Source organism: Brachionichthys hirsutus, chromosome 17, assembly GCF_040956055.1.
Source record: "Brachionichthys hirsutus isolate HB-005 chromosome 17, CSIRO-AGI_Bhir_v1, whole genome shotgun sequence".
Lineage (NCBI taxonomy): Eukaryota > Metazoa > Chordata > Actinopteri > Lophiiformes > Brachionichthyidae > Brachionichthys > Brachionichthys hirsutus.
The window spans coordinates 2,939,060-2,958,439 of record NC_090913.1 but is presented as its reverse complement, the minus strand read 5'-3'; the positions used below and the strand labels follow the sequence as shown (position 1 = coordinate 2,958,439).

The following is a 19,380-nucleotide window of genomic DNA, read 5'->3' as shown; positions in this document are numbered from 1 at the left end:
CTCTGCTGTTGCCTCCTCGAACTGATCCCCAGCATCCCTCCTCTTCTCTGGAGGTAGCCGTGTCACACTTTGGCAGGGAGAGATATCCGTTCGAGTCTTCACAACTTTGTTCAACCGTGCTAATAACATTCCAACTACCTTCTTCTGCTCCCCTAAAATAAAAAAACTCCTGATATGTCGAAATCAAAACACGCAGGGAGGATCTTTCCGGGTCACAGGGATGAGGTCATGGCCGACGGATCATCTGGAGGTGGGGTGAGTCGTGTCAGCGGCCCTCGCATCCATCAAGGCCGGAGGCGAGGGGGGGGGGGGGGGATGTCACCGCTGCGACGCCCTGCCCATGCGACACGCCCCGCTGGTGAAGCGGCGGTCAGGAGGAGGCGTCAAAGCTGCATGGGAAGAGGAGGAGGTAAAGATATGCATTTCTTTTAACATAGGGATCTAAGTTAACACAGTAACGCACAGTAACAGCAACTCACATTGATACATTGAGTCCAGGTAGCTTATTGATTCTGGTATCAGTTTAAAAGTAAACAGAAAAAAGATGCTTTCATTCAGGTAGAAAAGACAACAGTAAGAGAATGACCATGAGGATGCGTGTGTGTGTGTGTGTGTGCGTGGGCTCTAGCCAGGCCTGGCATGATTATCCTCTGTGGGAGGGGATATATCCTGTCTTGCAGTCATTAAATATTAACGCAGCCACCTTGCTCTCCCACTGGAGCGTGATTGAAGATGTAGGATACACAGCGGGGCAGGATACAGTCACCTCTAACTTTGTAATCCCACTGTAAACCCACTGTGATTACAGGCGGGCAGCCCGGGCCGCTCGTGCACTGCACTAGATCAAAGAGTCAGAGATGATCACCCGGTGATGGTTTGAATCAAAGACACCCAGTTGTTAAAGGTCGGAAGCATCGTGACAGAGGCATACCGTATGGCGAAATGGCATTTTGGGAGTTAATTACATGGTTCTTTGCCCTTTTGATGCAAAATGACCTTCCCTAACTGTTCCTCTTCCTTCAAAGAATCTAATTAATGGAATGGATGCTTCTGAAAAAGAGCAGGGTCCTTACCTGTCCCATAGTTTGACATTTCTACAGTTGTTGGTGCAGCAGCCAGCTGATATTAAAGCTGAGACAAAGAGGGAAGGGAAGAACCACAGAGGAAATGATGAGAAAAGGCTTGCTTTAATGCTATTATAGCTAATGGCTTCTTTTATTTTTGGCATTACGACTCATGAATAAAACCTGGTGATGTGGAGGACTACTGGTTTTTGTTGTGCAATGTGAAATTGGGAATATTTATTATTGAACTTGTCCTGCTCACCAAACTGATTTGAAATATATATATATATATATAATTTTTAAGCAGAAAGATAGCAGCAGAAAATTCCCGAAAAAAAAGACATTAGCTTTTTTTAAATGATTGATTCTGTATTTGTTTTGCAATAAATTCAATAAAAGTGATCTGAGAAGCCAATTATTGAGCTTTTGTAATTATTATTATTATTATTAATTATTATTATCATCATCACTTCCAGGAATTATGCTACACTAGGCTAGCTGCCTGCAGACTAGCTTGATTCTTAATGCACAGTCATGAGAGTGGCATCAATAATCTCATCTAGCCCTTATTATACTGTCTCTTAGTTCTTACTCAGCATCAGGTGTGTTTGACTGTACTTGTACTGTAATACATGCTACTGTTTGACTGTACATGTACTCTAACATTCTATCCAATAAATATTTGTTTAGGTCCACAGCTTCCTGTTGTCTGGGCCAAGAGACAGAGAAGCAATGCAACAACCCTCACTGGATGATGGTGTGCCCCGTTTCTTTTGGGGTTGGAGGGGTAGTTTTCATCTAGCCCTCCAGACGGCCTCCAAAGAAAGTGTTTTCAGATGCTGACTGCAAACGGAGAGGTAGAAGATAGTGGCAGAGAATCCCAGAATGCTTTGTGAACTGACATTTTTTCATGCATTTTCTGTTATTTCCTTTCTTCTGTCCTGCAAACGAGGCCAGATCTGTCACTAGTGGATACTAACTAGTAATAACTAATCAATAATGGCACCGTTGCATCTCACCCCCTGCAAAAGGACAGACAGGAAGTCCTTGATGCATGAACAGTTATTTGTAAAATGAGCTTTAGAGTAGCGCACCTTGGCTTTGACCGGGACTCCCAGATTACTTTTGTCTGTTTTCATTATTTTAAGTCTGGCCATTCTGCACACCACAGTAAACACACCAGTTATTCAATGACCACAAAAATTAACCAGGAAGTCACTCGATGAACACCTGGAAGCAGTTCAGAACGTCAAGCTAACTTAGTTCCGGGTTTTAGGATTCCAGCCTGACCCATGGATCACACACACGCACACACACAGCCACACAGTTCACAAGATTACAAACCACTGTCTTGTGATGTAGTAGTGTGCCAAAACCCCTTTTAAAGGGAACTAATGTTTCATGGAACAGCCACTGAAAATAGAACGGGGTTCAGCATCAAGGACACCTCCACATGCAGAGTGCAGGGGCTGGGATTTCCAGGCTTTCAGGATTTAGGCAGCTGCTCCAATCCGCATAAGGGCAATGTGCGGATTGGAGCAAGAGTATATAGATGAAGTGATTACTAGAGAATAATGTGAGGCCTAAACTCCCTTATATTCCGACTTTGTTCATCAGAGCTCGAGTGAAAGTCTCCCACAACGAGATCTGTGAGATTGGTCAGGGAATCGCCGTTCCCACTCTGAATAATTCACTGTTACGGAATATGGATGGGAAACCCGTTCCCAGACAGCAATTATTAACTCTATATAAGTACATAACTCACACCCTTGCAGGTTATGCAGGCGGCGGCGACGCAAAATGAAATTGGATGCTTTTAGATTAATATAAATTGGCTGCTATAATAAAAGATTATTAAGTGACAGGGTTCGAGGAAGAAAAAAGTCCCGAACGAGTGATGTATCTGTATTTTTTATATTTATTTAAAAAACCAGGAATCAAGTAGTTATTGATGTCTGAATCAATCCAGTAAACAGATGAAGGAGCTTCTGATTTTCCAGTCCTCTTTCATCGCGCTCGCTCTCTCTCTCTCTCTCTCTCTCTGCCAGATCAAAAATTTCACATGGCCAGTCCTTCAGATCTCCTAAAAATCCACGACATTAATTATTCAGACCGGCTGAGCAGAAGAGCTCGTAGCGATGCATGTCGCCGCTCCCATCCGTTTAGCTAGCAGTCGGTCAACCAATCAGAGGGACAGTCATTCAGCGAGGCTGCTGGGCTGGAGGGCTACTCCTCTTATAGCATACCACAGTCAGTTTAAATAAGGTTCAGTCAAATATTAAGGACACGTCGGCTAACGATTCGGTGAAGCAAATGAACGCTTGAAAAAAAGTATGATGGACGTGAGTCTGTGACTGTAAACAGTGTCATTAATATATTTGCTGGAAAAAAATGTGAATAAACATATTTCAATTAATTTTGACACTTAAAGCACATTTAAAATAAGATGCGTTATGACTTTTGCTCACCTCCATGTGTAACTTTAACCTTTTTTTTTAGCCAATAATACTACAAATGCTGTTTGGGGATCATTTGAATATTCAAGCTCCCATTTGTTGTCACACCAGACAAATACAGGAAAAGAATGAAAGCAGGCCTGCTGTTAAATATTGGTGTTTTCTGACTACAAGCAAATAAAGAAGCAGCAGGCAGGAATACAAAAATAGCGTGAAGCCATAGTTTGTCTGACTGTGAGGCTGAAGCAGAGCCGGATAATTGGTGCCTTCTCAGCTGATCGAGAACCCGAGGTGTGTGTGTGTGTCTGACCACGTGTAAGCTCCTGGTTGGAGAACAGATGTCATATTTGGAACTCCACCAGGCATTTTTGTGCTTAGTCACAATAATACACACATTTGTCTTGTTTGATCGACAGACTCTGAAATATGAAATCTATTTTCTGAAATCAATAACAGAGAGGGATGAAGAGAGCAGGCGGAAACAGAGCACTGTCAGAACAGCGTCACAACTTCACGCCTCTTCGGTTAGCTTTGTAATTTTTTCAAGGCCCAACGCTGTTAGCGTTCACTTTCTGCTTGGATTCTCTGAAGCAAAATGTACCGGTAATATTGAAACATGATTTTGCAAGATAAACTGCTTCTATCATCTTTTTTTAAACATCACCACCCATCAATCCTCAGAGCGGGAGAATAATGTAACAGGCTGGGTTTACAGTGCGCACGTGGCTTTAGATTGGTAGGGATGAAACATTTCTGGAAATTAGATCCGCGTCCTGATGCTCGCATTTTCTCTCCTCTCGCTGAAGAAATCATCTAATTCTTCTGCATCTGTATATAATTAGAGTTGATGCAATTTAGCGCATCAGATACATAAGAAAACTAATTTTATGACAAGTTTAAATATCCTATTGTCACATGCAGCCTGAAGGATGAGCTGACGTGAACGCTATCGTGTTAAAGCCTCCAGGTCACATTCCAGTACGGAAATTAAATAATGGTTTTCAACTAGTAAAACTATACCGTATTGTGTTTTCCTTCTCAAATGGGAGGAGTGATAGCAAGAGATTTAAAGCTGTGTCAAGTGTGATAAAGAAGTGGAAAAAAAGTGGAATAGTAAATTAAAGCCGCAAGCGGCGTTGTAGGCCCTCGCCGGCCGACAGGCCGTTGAGCTGACCTGCCGACGCACGCCGCTTTTGTCCTGAGTGCTTCGCAAGTGTTTAGATTTGAGCTGCATTAGTAGCTCACAGTTTGGTCAAATCGTTATTTGGATTATATGGCCATCTGCCATCAGGAGTTTCAATCCAATATGGCCGCCTTCCTGTGTGTCTGGGGGCGTGGCCATAATACTTTTTTTTTTGCCCTGACATGACGCATGTCTGTACCGAATTTCGTGGCTGTCCGACAAAGTTGGCGTCGGACCCCTCCCCATAGGAGGGGTTGCCATCGCCATGGCAACGGCGTAAAAACAACAACATGGTTACGATTGTGTTTTTTGATCGGGACCACGTGAGGGACTTTTCTGGTAAGTTTCAATCATTTATGGCAAAGTATTTTTTAAATTCCCATTCAATTATTGTTATCGTTCTCTAGGGGGCGCTGTAAGGCTGATTGTCAAAGTTTCCCTTTTAAAGTGTCCAGGTAGGAAGGGTCAATCAGTGTTTAAAATTTGGTTTGGATTGGAGTGTGTGTGTGTGCAAACGCTGACTCAGCAGTTTTTAAAATTATATCCAATATGGCCGCCTTCCTGTGTGTCTGGGGGCGTGGCCATAATACTTTTTTTTTTTTGCCCTGACTTGACGCATGTGTGTACCGAATTTCGTGGCTGTCCGACAAAGTTGGCGTCGGACCCCCCATAGGCACAATGCATTGTGATTTTTGTAGGTGGCGCTAGCGCGCCACTTTTTCATGCCCAATTTCGAAACACATAAAATAATTAATTTTTCGCCGGTTCTGAGCTTGGTTCAAAGTTTGGTGAGTTTTCGAGCATGTTCAGGGGGTCAAATTGCCGTTTAAACAGCAGAACAAAGAAGAAAAAGAAAAAGAAAAATAAAGAAGAATTAAAGCCGCAAGCGGCGTTGTAGGCCCTCGCCGGCCGACAGGCCGTTGAGCTGACCCGCCGACGCACGCCGCTTTTGTCCTGAGTGCTTCGCAAGTGTTTAGATTTGAGCTGCATGAGTAGCTCACAGTTTACTCAAATCGTTATTTGGATTATATGGCCATCTGCCGTCAGGAGTTTCAATCCAATATGGCCGCCTTCCTGTGTGTCTGGGGGCGTGGCCACAATACATTTTTTTTTTCCCCTGACATGACGCATGTCTGTACCGAATTTCGTGGCTGTCCGACAAAGTTGGCGTCGGACCCCTCACCATAGGCGGGGTTGCCATCGCCACGGCAACACCGTAAAAACAACAACATGGTTACGGCTGTGTTTTTTGATCGGGACCACATGAGGGACTTTTCTGGTAAGTTTCAATCATTTCTGGCAAAGTATTTTTTTAATTCCCATTCAATTTTTGTTATCGTTCTCTAGGGGGCGCTGTAAGGCTGATTGTCAAAGTTTCACTTTTAAAATGTCCAGGTAGGAAGGGTCAATAAGTGTTTAAAATTTGGTTTGGATTGGAGTGTGTGTGTGTGCAAACGCTGACTCAGCAGTTTTTATGTTTCAATCCAATATGGCCGCCTTCCTGTGTGTCTGGGGGCGTGGCCATAATTTTTTTTTTTTTTTGCCCTGACTTGACGCATGTGTGTACCGAATTTCGTGGCTGTCCGACAAAGTTGGCGTCGGATCCCCCATAGGCACAATGCATTGTGATTTTTGTAGGTGGCGCTAGCGCGCCACTTTTTCATGCCCAATTTTACAACACATAAAATAATTAATTTTTCGCCGGTTCTGAGCTTGGTTCAAAGTTTGGTGAGTTTTCGAGCATGTTCAGGGGGTCAAATTGCCGTTTAAACAGCAGAACAAAGAAGAAAAAGAAAAAGAAAAAGAAAGATAAAGAAGAATTAAAGCCGCAAGCGGCGTTGTAGGCCCTCGCCGGCCGACAGGCCGTTGAGCTGACCCGCCGACGCACGCCGCTTTTGTCCTGAGTGCTTCGCAAGTGTTTAGATTTGAGCTGCATGAGTAGCTCACAGTTCAGTCAAATCGTTATTTGGATTATATGGCCATCTGCCATCAGGAGATTCAATCCAATATGGCCGCCTTCCTGTGTGTCTGTGGGCGTGGCCACAAGACATTTTTTTTTGCCCTGACATGACGCATGTCTGTACCGAATTTCGTGGCTGTCCGACAAAGTTGGCGTCGGATCCCTCCCCATAGGAGGGGTTGCCATCGCCACGGCAACACCGTAAAAACAACAACGTGGTTACGATTGTGTTTTTTGATCGGGACCACATGAGGGACTTTTCTGGTAAGTTTCAATCATTTCTGGCAAAGTATTTTTTTAATTCCCATTCAATTTTTGTTATTGTTCTCTAGGGGGCGCTGTAAGGCTGATTGTCAAAGTTTCACTTTTAAAATGTCCAGGTAGGAAGGGTCAATAAGTGTTTAAAATCTGGTTTGGATTGGATTGTGTGTGTGTGCAAACGCTGACTCTGCAGTTTTTAAAATTATATCCAATATGGCCGCCTTCCTGTGTGTTTCGGGGCGTGGCCATAATACTTTTTTTTTTTTGCCCTGACTTGACGCATGTGTGTACCGAATTTCGTGGCTGTCCGACAAAGTTGGCGTCGGACCCCCCATAGGCACAATGCATTGTGATTTTTGTAGGTGGCGCTAGCGCGCCACTTTTTCATGCCCAATTTTAAAACACATAAAATAATTAATTTTTCGCCGGTTCTGAGCTTGGTTCAAAGTTTGGTGAGTTTTCGAGCACGTTCAGGGGGTCAAATTGCCGTTTAAACAGCAGAATAAAGAATAAAGAATAAAGAATAAAGAATAAAGAATAAAGAATAAAGAAGAATAAAGAATTTTTGCAAAAACAATATAACTTTTTTTCTGAGTGTGCGATTTCTACACAAAATACATTTTCGGAATGGTCTCGACGAGGGCTACGCGTCTGTGGGGGCACACAAACACGAGTTGACGAGCTTCGCTCGTCAACTCGTGTTTGTGTGTGTGTGTGTCTGTCCGTGTGTCTGTGTTGTTTAGTGTCGATGTGTGTGTGTGTGTGCTGTTGAGTGTCGTGGGTGTGGGCGTGGGTGTGTTGGTCGCCCGATGGTTGACTCGCTGCGCTCGTCAACCATCGGAAGACAGTTACAAACACAGTTGACTCGCTGCGCTCGTCAACTGTGTTTGTCGATGTCTGTGTGTGTGCGTGTGTGTTGTTGAGTGTCGGTGTGTGTGTGTGTGTGCTGTTGAGTGTCGGTGTGTGTATGCGTGAGTGTGTTGGATGCCGAGGGTTGACGAGCTGCGCTCGTCAACTTTGTCGAGGGTTGACGAGCTGCGCTCGTCAACTTTGTCGAGAGTTGACGAGCTGCGCTCGTCAACTTGTCGTCTTCTGCGTTGCAAAAGCAATAGCCCCTTACGCCTAGTATAGGCGCTCGGGCCTAATAAAGAATTTTTGCAAAAACAATATAACTTTTTTTCTGAGTATGCGATTTCTACACAAAATACGTTTTTGGAATGGTCTCGACGAGGGCTACGCGCCTGTGGGGGCACACAAACACGAGTTGACGAGCTTCGCTCGTCAACTCGTGTTTGTGTGTGTGTGTGTGTGTCTGTGTGTCTGTGTTGTTTAGTGTCGGGGTGTGTGTGTGTGTGCTGTTGAGTGTCGTGGGAGTGGGCGTGGGTGTGTTGGTCGCCCGATGGTTGACTCGCTGCGCTCGTCAACCATCGGAAGACAGTTACAAACACGAGTTGACTCGCTGCGCTCGTCAACTCGTGTTTGTGGATCTCTGTGTGTGTGCATTTGTGTTGTTTAGTGTCGGTGTGTGTGCTGTTGAGTGTCGGTGTGTGTGTGCGTGAGTGTGTTGGATGCCGAGGGTTGACGAGCTGCGCTCGTCAACTTTGTCGAGGGTTGACGAGCTGCGCTCGTCAACTTTGTCGAGAGTTGACGAGCTGCGCTCGTCAACTTGTCGTCTTCTGCGTTGCAAAAGCAATAGCCCCTTACGCCTAGAATAGGCGCTCGGGCCTAATAAAGAATTTTTGCAAAAACAATATAACTTTTTTTCTGAGTATGCGATTTCTACACAAAATACATTTTCGGAATGGTCTCGACGAGGGCTACGCGTCTGTGGGGGCACACAAACACGAGTTGACGAGCTTCGCTCGTCAACTCGTGTTTGTGTGTGTGTGTGTGTGTCTGTGTGTCTGTGTTGTTTAGTGTCGGGGTGTGTGTGTGTGTGCTATTGAGTGTCGTGGGTGTGGGCGTGGGTGTGTTGGTCGCCCGATGGTTGACTCGCTGCGCTCGTCAACCATCGGAAGACAGTTACAAACACAGTTGACTCGCTGCGCTCGTCAACTGTGTTTGTCGATGTCTGTGTGTGTGCGTGTGTGTTGTTGAGTGTCGGTGTGTGTGTGTGTGTGCTGTTGAGTGTCGGTGTGTGTGTGCGTGAGTGTGTTGGATGCCGAGGGTTGACGAGCTGCGCTCGTCAACTTTGTCGAGAGTTGACGAGCTGCGCTCGTCAACTTGTCGTCTTCTGCGTTGCAAAAGCAATAGCCCCTTACGCCTAGAATAGGCGCTCGGGCCTAAATATGTCAACATAAAGTTGTATTTATACAATCGTGGAAATTCTTCATCCTCCAACACCTGGAGAGACGATTTCAAATATTTCAAATGCATCATAAAGACGTGAAAATCCTCAATTTACCATTTTATCTGCAGCTATAGGCCCCACATTGCCTGATGGTAATTATACACCTCTTTCTGGCTGTACAGGAAACCAGCCAGTTCGTCTAGGGGTTGGGGGGGGGGAGAAAATTGATTTCAATATCTCTGAGCGGAAATCTGGCAGACCAAAAGACATCTCTGAAAGAGAGCGAGTAAGAGATAATGACATCAGCATAATGACTGCGGTGCAAATCTTTTTACGTTCATGGTAATCGGAGCCGCCTCGTCATTCACGAAAAGCATTACGCCAAATGCGTGTAATGCACAATATGGCCTTTTCCTCCAGGAAATGGATAACTGCCTCCTGGGTGGTTGTGCAAGTGAGCAATAATAGTGTTGTCAGCTGCAGCGGTTTGCATACGTTATGGTCTTTATGTGTTATCTCACTTTCCATCCCTATTTTATTGACAGATGCTGGGGCTCGAAAAAAAACCTCCAGAGAGACGCCAGCAGGCACAAAACAGCGAATCTCTGCTGCTGCTTCTTTTCTGCATGAACGGTAAAACCAAAGGCACAATAGAGAGCATTGTATAGAAGAAAGAAAGCACTCTTACAGATGACAAGTCAAATTCATAAACACTGGATCTTGCACCGCCTTTCCATTTCTGCCATGACCCAGCAGCATTCGGTGGCTAATACGGTCGCTAACATAAAGTCCTCTTTACATCATAGAGTATGACATTTCTGTCCTCGTCTAGCTGTTATAGTAATGGCTTTTTGGAATAGTGTCCAATGCATTAATATTAATGGCTTTAGTACTCGGACCTGACAGGCACACCACTGGGAGTGATGTCACTGCTGTTTAACAGTTAAAGGGTTAAACAGGCTGGCTGCATCACATGGATTTTACTGTAAAAAAGTACCACTAAATCCTACATTAATGACCATCGTGAGGGTTTCCTGCTCCCCTAAAGGCGAAACACCTCAGAAATGTTCTCGCCGCTCATTAGCATTTTATATTATAATATCATAATGCTAATATATGATAATATATATAATATGTTGCATATTATAAATGTTGGACGAAGGAAAGCATTCAGTGTAACGGCTAAGGTGCTATATTCATAGACTGAATTTAATTTAAAGGTGTACACATAGCAGCGGTCTGTTGCCCAATGGGGTATACAAGGTTGTTGTTGTTTTTTTACTTCCTTTTACATACTATTTGTATATACAGTATACCTAGAGAAGAACTTCCTTAATATATCAATATTAACTGATAGGTCATAGACTATGTGCACGTGGCATAAAAGAGGCAAGATTAGCCCAAAGATGGACATCACTGAGATTAACAGCGCAGCAACGTCTGAGCACATTTTGATTGACTTTAGCTAAAGAGCTCATGGTATTATCTGAATTCTGCTTCTACAGAAGGCGGAATAACTAAAACAAGCACATGCAATCACTGGAAACATTGATCGACTCCCACAAAAAAGTGATTTTCTGTGTACATAAGGCATAATAATTAAGGACCTGTTAACCTGTCTTCTGTTAATGCAGTAATCCTATACATGCATGGACATTACTGTGTGTGTGCTTTATTCTAGGCTGTTCCTGGCTCCTCCACTGCGTTTACCGATCGCCTCATATCCTGAACAGGATAAAGCTGCGAGACATAGAGCTCCAAGGAAATCAGTGCACTGTGCATGATGCTATTAGCTCCACCTCCCCACCTGATCACCCGATCGCCATCAGGCCGCCAGCTTTTAGCACGATGCAGGGCTGCAGCTGGAGTAAATGTTGCACGGCTAAATGCGGCTACTACCGGTGACTCTGGGACTCCCCCAGGCCCAGTGCTGTCGTCGTATATGGAAGCCACTGAGCGTTGAGTTAATTACCTGGCCTAGCAAGCTAATTTCCTCTCAGCTCAGTGGGCCGCTCCCCCCGTCGGGACACGGTATGAGGACAAAGACGGGGTTGTGTGTCTAGTGGATGACTGGGGCTACTGCGGAACATTTCTAACTAACCTCTGGGGTTTGCGCTTGAGCTACATTAGCACAAGCAGGCGGCCCTCTTCTTAAAACACACAAAGTTACTTTGGTGGTACTGTTGGGAGGGGGGGTAAATAAAGATGAAATGACTTTTTTTCACTTTTTCGAGGGGTTTGGGGATTGGACCCAGTTTTACTCGCCCGTGTCTAATTTATAATTTAGCTTCCCCAAAATAATTTTTAGTTCTTTTACATTTCACACTCCATTTCGTCCATTGTTGTTGTCATGAGTATTTCGGCAGCTCTGGGTGTAGGACCAAAGAAATATCACAAAACAAAGCGCAATATCTTTGCTCCATCCATAAAAATCAAGCTTTAAAGAGACAAAGCCGACAGCAGCTCGATTAAAAATGATGCACCGGAGGTAGATAAAGAAAATGCCTAATCATGCACTCCTCGGTTAATGGCTGCAGGGGTGTTACTCATGTGTGATTGCAAGATTCCGTGATACATTTAGGGGCAGCTTTTCACGACAAGGGACCAAAGATGTCCGTCTTGAGATCCGTGCATCTCTTGTGGCCTCTAATCATCTCGTGAGTTTTCTATCTGCTCCCAGTCCTACCATTCAGCCTAAGTGATTTGCAAAACACCGGAAAACGCCAATTTATATTGTTATATTTTAATGAAAAATGCTACCCTCACATTTGGTTATGGAAAAGAGGGATTATCAGTCAAAACTGGTCAATATCCAGAGCAGCATACCACTTGAGGGAGTTAAACTAATAATAAAGAAAGGTTCAACTTGGATGATTTACAGGAGCCAGACGCGCAAACAAATCCTTCACTAAAGCAGCTGCAACACACTTTTGAGACTCCTAATTCCGTCTGAGCTGTGAGAGCTCACATCTTGTCAAGGGGGGGGGGGATGCTTCTCATCCATTGCCTTGGCAGGCAAATTGAGGAAGAGAAGAACATTGTGAAAACCGAGGAAGAGGAAGCGATGTGTTACGGAGAGGAAGAGAAAAAGGAAAGGAAAACAGCCAGTTATCTACTCAAACACTCGGCTCGGCCTGGCAAACAGCACGTCCTCCAGCTTCCTGCAGGAAGACGGCTTTGCAATCCTCTCTGTCCAACAGCTGGTGGTTCACAGTGGCAGCCAGTTAGGATGTAAAGAGAGAGAGAGAAGAGGAAGGAGGAGAGAGCGAGCCTGGCTTTCTCCATGAAGGAGGACATTGTCTGTGGCCAAAGCTTCAGGGATTATTTCCTGTTGCACTGACAGGCAGCAGCACTTCTATACAACGGCCAGAGAGGAGCTGGATAGCCTGAACTGATGCTACAACTATTAACGATTAATAGAATCAAAAAAGACAGCTGGATGGTTTCTGCTGATTCAATCAGATGGTTTCTGCCTGGGAATAAAGACTTTTGATCCCTTTATTTGTCAGGCGTAAATGTGCAGAAGTTCACTGGACAGTTATTTCCAAGGTTCACCTTCCATCCATCCATTTTCTTGTAGGCGAGACGACCGCAATAGTCTCGCCTACGACCGCTTTATCCGCCTTGTGGGTCGCTGGTCTGCTGGAGCCTCTCTGAGCTGACTACGGGCGAGAGGTGGGGTACACCCTGGATGAGACGCCAGCTCGTCATGGGGCCACAGGAATGACAAACAACCAGGCGTGCTAGCTCACCACCTAAACTGCATGTGGTTGGACGTGGGAGGAAGCCGGAGAACCCGGGGAGAACCCACTCGGACATCCGAGCCCAGAGCCCTCTAGCTGTGAGGCGACAGCGCTAACTACTGCGCCGCCCTGATTCACTTTCTGTTAAATAAAAACTATTTGTTTATCTGACTGACTACTCAATAAATCCCTCCCTCATGCAGTCCAATCGTAGCCTAGCAACTGGGCAGAAGCACACCCTAGACACATGTCTGAGGCGAATGTCTGAGGAATCGATTGGACAGTTAACGACAAATGAATGGTTTGTGTTAACGTTGACATTTATTACCAAATGTGTAAATGTAAGAATTTTCTGACTTTAAAGGAGCTCAATAAGCCACCTGTTTGTTTGTTTTTAAATCATCTTGACTCTTACAAGATGATGAATCTGCAAATAAATCTGTACAATAATCTAATGTATGACCGGGTTAGTAGCGGACATTCATCCTGATGTCCGCTACTAAGATCACGACTTAAATGGATTCTGCCATTTTGCCTCATACAGCTTTAGCCTTAATTATCTCTTTGTTTAAATCATTTGAATCTGTAAAAAACGGGTGGTGATTCTACAGAAAATGGGCCCACCAGATCCAACATTAATCATTAATTAGGAAAGCATTGACATTATAACATTTTATCCTCATCAGGAGTTAAGTTACTGAGTTACAGCTGAATTTGCCAGGTTTCAATTTAATCTGCAAAAGAGAGACGAAATGGTCCAGACCATAGTTTCGTGTGTGTGTGTGTGAGAGAGAGAGAGAGAGAGAGAGAGAGAGAGAGATGAGGTTCTCCCACATAGTTTCATGCCTTTTCTTCCCATGTGGCCTTTTATTTTCTCCTCCCCATCATCTGAGCAGCTTAAGCTAATATGCAGAACTTGTGATAGCTAAAGCAGAAAACACGATTAAGCGTCTCCTCTGTTTGAAATCGACCCTCTGCGCAGCGGCGTTCCAACAGGCTTAGAGAACACTCGCCTCTCTATTCTGGGTCAAGAGTTTTCAGAGCTAATTGTCTTTCCTCCAGAGGTGGTGCGTCACGTGGAAATGCACAAAGGATCAAAAAGCTGAATCACAAACTCACCTTTCATTGCTTATTTTACAAAACGCCAGCACATCCAGATCCATCCTTGTGCATGAAGGAGACAATATCGTTTTTTGTTGGCATCGTTTTCCCGGATCATGTAGTCTTGATAGAGTGATTTTATGCAGGCGTTAGAAAACTAAACATCTCCGGACTGCAAACCCAACAGAACCCGTGTGATAAGCTTCCCGAACGACGCAAAAGCAGATTGCACCAAACGGCTCCAGAGGTCAGAGTGTTGTTTTGCTTTTACACGAGACACTGAAAGGGCTACAGCGATCCTGCATAGGACAAATATACTCACACACACACACACATAAAGATGAAAGTACATAAAAAATGAAATAATACTGTGCAAAGGGCTTAAAGGATAATCCATGCGAGTGGAGTGTACTACATCGTCACAGGAATTAAACTCCCTCCTGGTCCAAAAAAAGGACATGAAGGTGAGGATGGGTGGGACGCGTGGTGACGGCGACGGCAGCCCTGCTGGGACGTGATCACGATAGACACCATACTATGTCTGTACTCACACACACCTGCTTAACGAAGTCCTTATGAACCTGGTTAAGATCTGTCTGGTCGCGTGCATTTCAATCCGAGCTAACTTCATAATGGTTATGCCACGGCTGGCTCGCCACCAGGCTGGAGGGTCAGCGCGTGAGCCCCCACAACAGTTAGCAATTAAGGATTTGTGAGGCCTTAATCCATCACGACCTTTCGCAAAGCATCAGGTTAAATTACAGAGATGCAGCGTGCAGGAAGCTCAAATAGATGACGATCCAAATCAAATCAATCCGGTCAGCATGCAGCAGGTTTCTTCCCTTGCTGGAAATCGGACCAGATTCCCGGTTTGCTCAGGCGTCCCATGAAAACATGACATAATTCTAGTTCTATACAAGCCTGTTGCTGCTGCCGTTACTGACGAGTGACAAATCTGACCTCATTAACAGGACAGAACAAAAATACATTTCTTGTCCAAAACTGCATATAAAATGTGGGTAAAATGTAAATGTGTGTCACAGCAATCCAATTACATATGCATTTTGCATTTTGCATTTTGCAGCGACGTATTATATTAATCCGCCTCTTTTCGGTTTAACCGTCTTTCATTTGCGTCGCCTCTGTTTGCCAAATATTCTGGGATTTTCTACCTCTGCCTACGTATGATTACCTGGAACAGAACTCAACGCTGTGCAACATCGACTCTGTCTGGTTAATGCCATGTTCACGCTGAGTCCGAACTCCAGATGCTTTTCATCAAAATGTTTCGCTAAACCCAAGCTAAGCTGAACCTCGTGACGTCACAAAATGACTAGTTCTCATACTCGACAAAGCTGGATTAGCTCTGCTATGTTTAGACTGCTTCTGCTGCTCTTGTAATTTTAGCCTCGTATTGAAAAGTCAGGCAGGTATTTGACCTTGAGGAATTTGTCCTTTAGCTTCTTCCTGCAAGCTAGGTGCCAGTCAGCACTTTCCCCCAGAACCCAGAAATCATTATAAGCCACTGTGGGACATTTAAGCATCAGCCAGGCTGATATTCCGCCCGTCTCTGAATCCTCTAAATTATAATGACTTTGGGGGTCATTTATTGTGAGCGCGTCAAACACACACCGTGATCTGAGCTGAATCTGGGTAACTTGGATACCGAATACGTAAAATAAATATTGCTCAAAGCTTTGTTTTCTCTGTCGTGCACTGAGCCAACCCACATTCCTCTTGAGACCCCCCCACACACACACACACAAAAAAATCAATACTGCAAGATTTTAAATGGTCAAAATGAGGAAAAGCGGCTCAATTTTCTCAATCAAAAAGCTGGATTCCGATCTTACAGCCAATCACCCTCTGTTTAAATGTGTGTTTCAGGGGATGACTTCATTTAAAGTTCGGTTTGGGTCAGCCTCCAGGTGAATCTGTGTGTGGAGGACGATCGCCTACCATTCATTCCATTATAGATGCTCCGGTGATGTGGCGACAGCTCGTCTCCGCCTGGCCTCCTCTGCCCCTCTCTCACGGGGCTGCCGAACTTCCCGCGGTCTGGGCTCATCCCGTACTGGTGCCTTTGAGATTCAGGGCTGCCCCCCTTCGTACAGCCCTTTTCATGGTGCTCAGCGGTCACTGCGTGTGCCAGCCGTGGCTCGGTGCCGCTGATGCTGCTCCTGTGGTGCCTCTGGAAGAGCTCCCCACCGTCTCCCTGACCCAAGTAGAGCTGCCTCTGGGCCAGAACCAGGTCAGAACTGTGGTGCTTGGGTTGCTTCTCAGGACTGCGCCGGCCCACGTTCCTCCCATACTTGTCCGGGCTGAGGCCCCGCATGGCCCGACTGTGGTCAGGCACAGATATGGAGCCACAGCGGGGGCGGCAGAGCTGGGGAAGGGTATACGGGTATTCCAAGCTTGTACTCCGATGGCGCCCAGCCGGATGCTCGGGGCTGGACACCTCCCGGTCTCCTCCACCTCCGATTCCACTGATGCTGCTGCACCTGGGTTTGTGCACAAGCTCGGGGCTCCCCTTCTCCCCACCGGTACCCACGCCACCCACCCCTGGGGCCAGGTGGGGCTGCTTATGGTGGGGTTGATCTGCGCTGTCAGCGCTCCCTGCACTGGAAGTGCTGCTCCCGTCCCCCATGTCTCTCATCAGAAGCCCATGCCCAGGCACCAGCAGCAAACTATTCTGGCTGTCTATAGAGTTACGACACCCGCCCCCAGTGACGTTTCCTCCCCCTCCACTGCCAATCCCTCCCCCTAACACCCCCTTCTCCTCATCAAGCAGCAAGCACAGTTCCTTCAGCTCCATGTTCTCCTGGATTACCTCCTCCTGTCGAAGCTCCAGCTCCTTGAGTTTCTGGAGGTACAGGGTCACCTCCTTCCGCATGATGCTGGCACTGTAACGTCCCAAACGCTGCCACTCCCTGGACACACGCTTGCCTTTCTGCCGGTCGTCGTCCAGGAAGCAGCACAAGTCCCGCAGCTCACGGTTGTCCTCCTGCAGCTTTTGATTGATGTCCTGAAGGCAAGAGAAGGAAGGAACAGCCTTTGCATCAGGCAGCGTCATAACAAACCAATGCTAATTATAGCATAAAGAACACACCAATGCTAATATTGGTTTTATATGGTTTTGAATGGTTTTATTTTTATTTGTATTGTTAAATTTGTATTGTTAATTGTGGATGATTTATGTACGAAGGACTTTCAACGGAAACAAGACCGCAAGGGCTTTTTTGAAATGCTCCTCTTAGACAGGATGTTTGACTTTATTTGTACTGTAATACATGCTACTGTGTGACTGTACTTGTACTCTAACATTCTATCTAATAAATATATTCATCATCATCATCACCTGTGCTTTTGAGGAGAGAACAACAAATGAGTTTGTCTTCTATTCATTTTCCTCCCACATAAGTCGCTGTCCACTTTCAATCCATTTCACCGCCCTTTTAGATATCAGTCAAACGCTGTGTGCAATTATAATGAGACCAACTCCTAATCCGCTCTGCTTTCCCCACGAAAGCCCAGCCTCAATGCAAAGCGTTGAATGTGAAGTATATGAAGATTAGAATGCTCTGCAGGAGATGGAAAGGCCACGCAGAGTGGGTATAAAATCACCAGCAACATTCACTGAACTTTGCCTCCCATGAGCTCCTTCTTTCCTCCCTTATCCTTCTCCTGCTCTCGCTCTCTCTCTCCCCCTTCTCCCCCCCCTCTAGCTATTTTCCTATGTAATTCAGAGTTGTCATGGACGGAGAGATGAAGAGGTGTCGCATGAAAGGGTTACTTATGTTTCAAAGTAAAAGTCACGAGCAGGCATTTGACAGGAATATGCATGCATTTACAGATTACACAGATTACGCTGATCTGCATTGACCCGGAGTGAACTGCTGGGGTTTTTTTTTTTCTTTTATTCAAAGCTTTAGTGATGCAGATGTTTATTTGATTTTATTCACGTGTGTTCCTTCCCTTGTTAATTAAACGACCTGGGTGGAGCGTCCCTATTTGTGCACGCACGCATCCATGTTTGTTACGCAAGGAGGGCACAACGAACTTTGATGATCAGATCTATCCTTCCATCATTTTCGCTCAGACGATTTAAAAAAAAAAGAAAAGAAAAGAAAAATCAGGAACCCTCCTGACATGCGCGCTCTCAGGTGCGCTCAAAGCCTATGACCTCATCCCTCACCAATGCCCCCCCCTCACCTTCAGACCCCTGATCTCGTTCAAATGCAGCTGGAGGCTGCGGTTGACCTCCCGGATGAGATTCCCGTGGTCCAGGATGACGCTCATCTTGTCGGCCTCGGACCGCCTCAGCCGCCGCGCCAGGTCCTCCTTGGGCCACCTGAGCAGCTCCTCGTCCGTCAGCCCGGAGATGTCCTCCGCTGGACTCTCGGTCTTCCCTATCGACAGCTGGAGCTGGGGCTGGGGCTGGGGCGGTGGAGTCGCTTTCTCCATTGGCACAGCTCCACCGGCAATAGCAACGCGCTGGGGCGGGTGAGAGGCGCGTCGGCGACCGCTGCTCGCCTCCCGCTCCCCGGTCGGTTCAAACGGGAAGCCGCGGTGATCGATAGAAAGTCAGGAGCATAGTTCGGCCTTTTTGTTGCAGCTTCAGACTCTTCTAGTCTCCGCCAGAGCAACAGCTGACGGAGCCGGCTGAGTGAGGAGGAGGAGGAGGAGGAGGAGGAGGAGGAGATGCTCGTCACTGCAACATCTTCACAGACAGCGACGCAGAGCCACTGGCGCCCGGGTCGGTGCGATTCGGTTCGGTTTAGTATCCGAACTCGGTCCCGAATGTGGTCAAAGTGAGGACAGCTTCGGTGAAACAGCCGGAGAAAGAGAGAGAGAGAGAGAGAGAGAGGATGGATCCCTCAGTGCAGGAGAAGGCTCAACCCACCTCTCCACCCTTCCACCATCCTCTCTCTCTCTCTCTCTCTCTCAAACAAACACAGCTTGGTTAGAGCGCCACCTAACGCCAAGAGACGCGTTAGACAGACGCGTGATGATGCCGGAGTTCCCCTGATATATCCGAGGTGTAAAAATAATAGTTCCCTTTTTTACCTTTATTTTTCATATATTATTTATCATGATGGAATGTTTTCCAATGGGCATATTGCACGCAGACAGGTGTTCATCTGTGGTCAAGCTGTTTTAAATGTGTAAAACATGTCATAAAGATGGATCTTTCTCGCCTCCAGACCAGATGTGTCTCCATCTTCACATCTTAAAGGGAACATCTGCTCCAGAAGGCAGGCTTTGTAGGCCATGAGGCCGTCCCAGCTTCGTTGCTGTTCATCAGTGTGTTCAGCTATTTGG

At 45.9% G+C, this 19,380-nt stretch overlaps 1 protein-coding gene across 1 annotated transcript; it reads right to left on the bottom strand.

The window, feature by feature from the left end:
* Window positions 1-370: 370 nt before the first annotated feature.
* Window positions 371-18,522, bottom strand: ccdc85al (coiled-coil domain containing 85A, like). The gene is made up of 4 exons (XM_068751206.1): window positions 18,271-18,522; window positions 16,018-17,083; window positions 1,074-1,131; window positions 371-389 (listed from the first exon to the last, which is right to left on the bottom strand). Exons 1-4 carry the CDS (start codon window positions 18,520-18,522, stop codon window positions 371-373), a joined length of 1,395 nt encoding a protein of 464 aa, XP_068607307.1.
* Window positions 18,523-19,380: the final 858 nt, after the last annotated feature.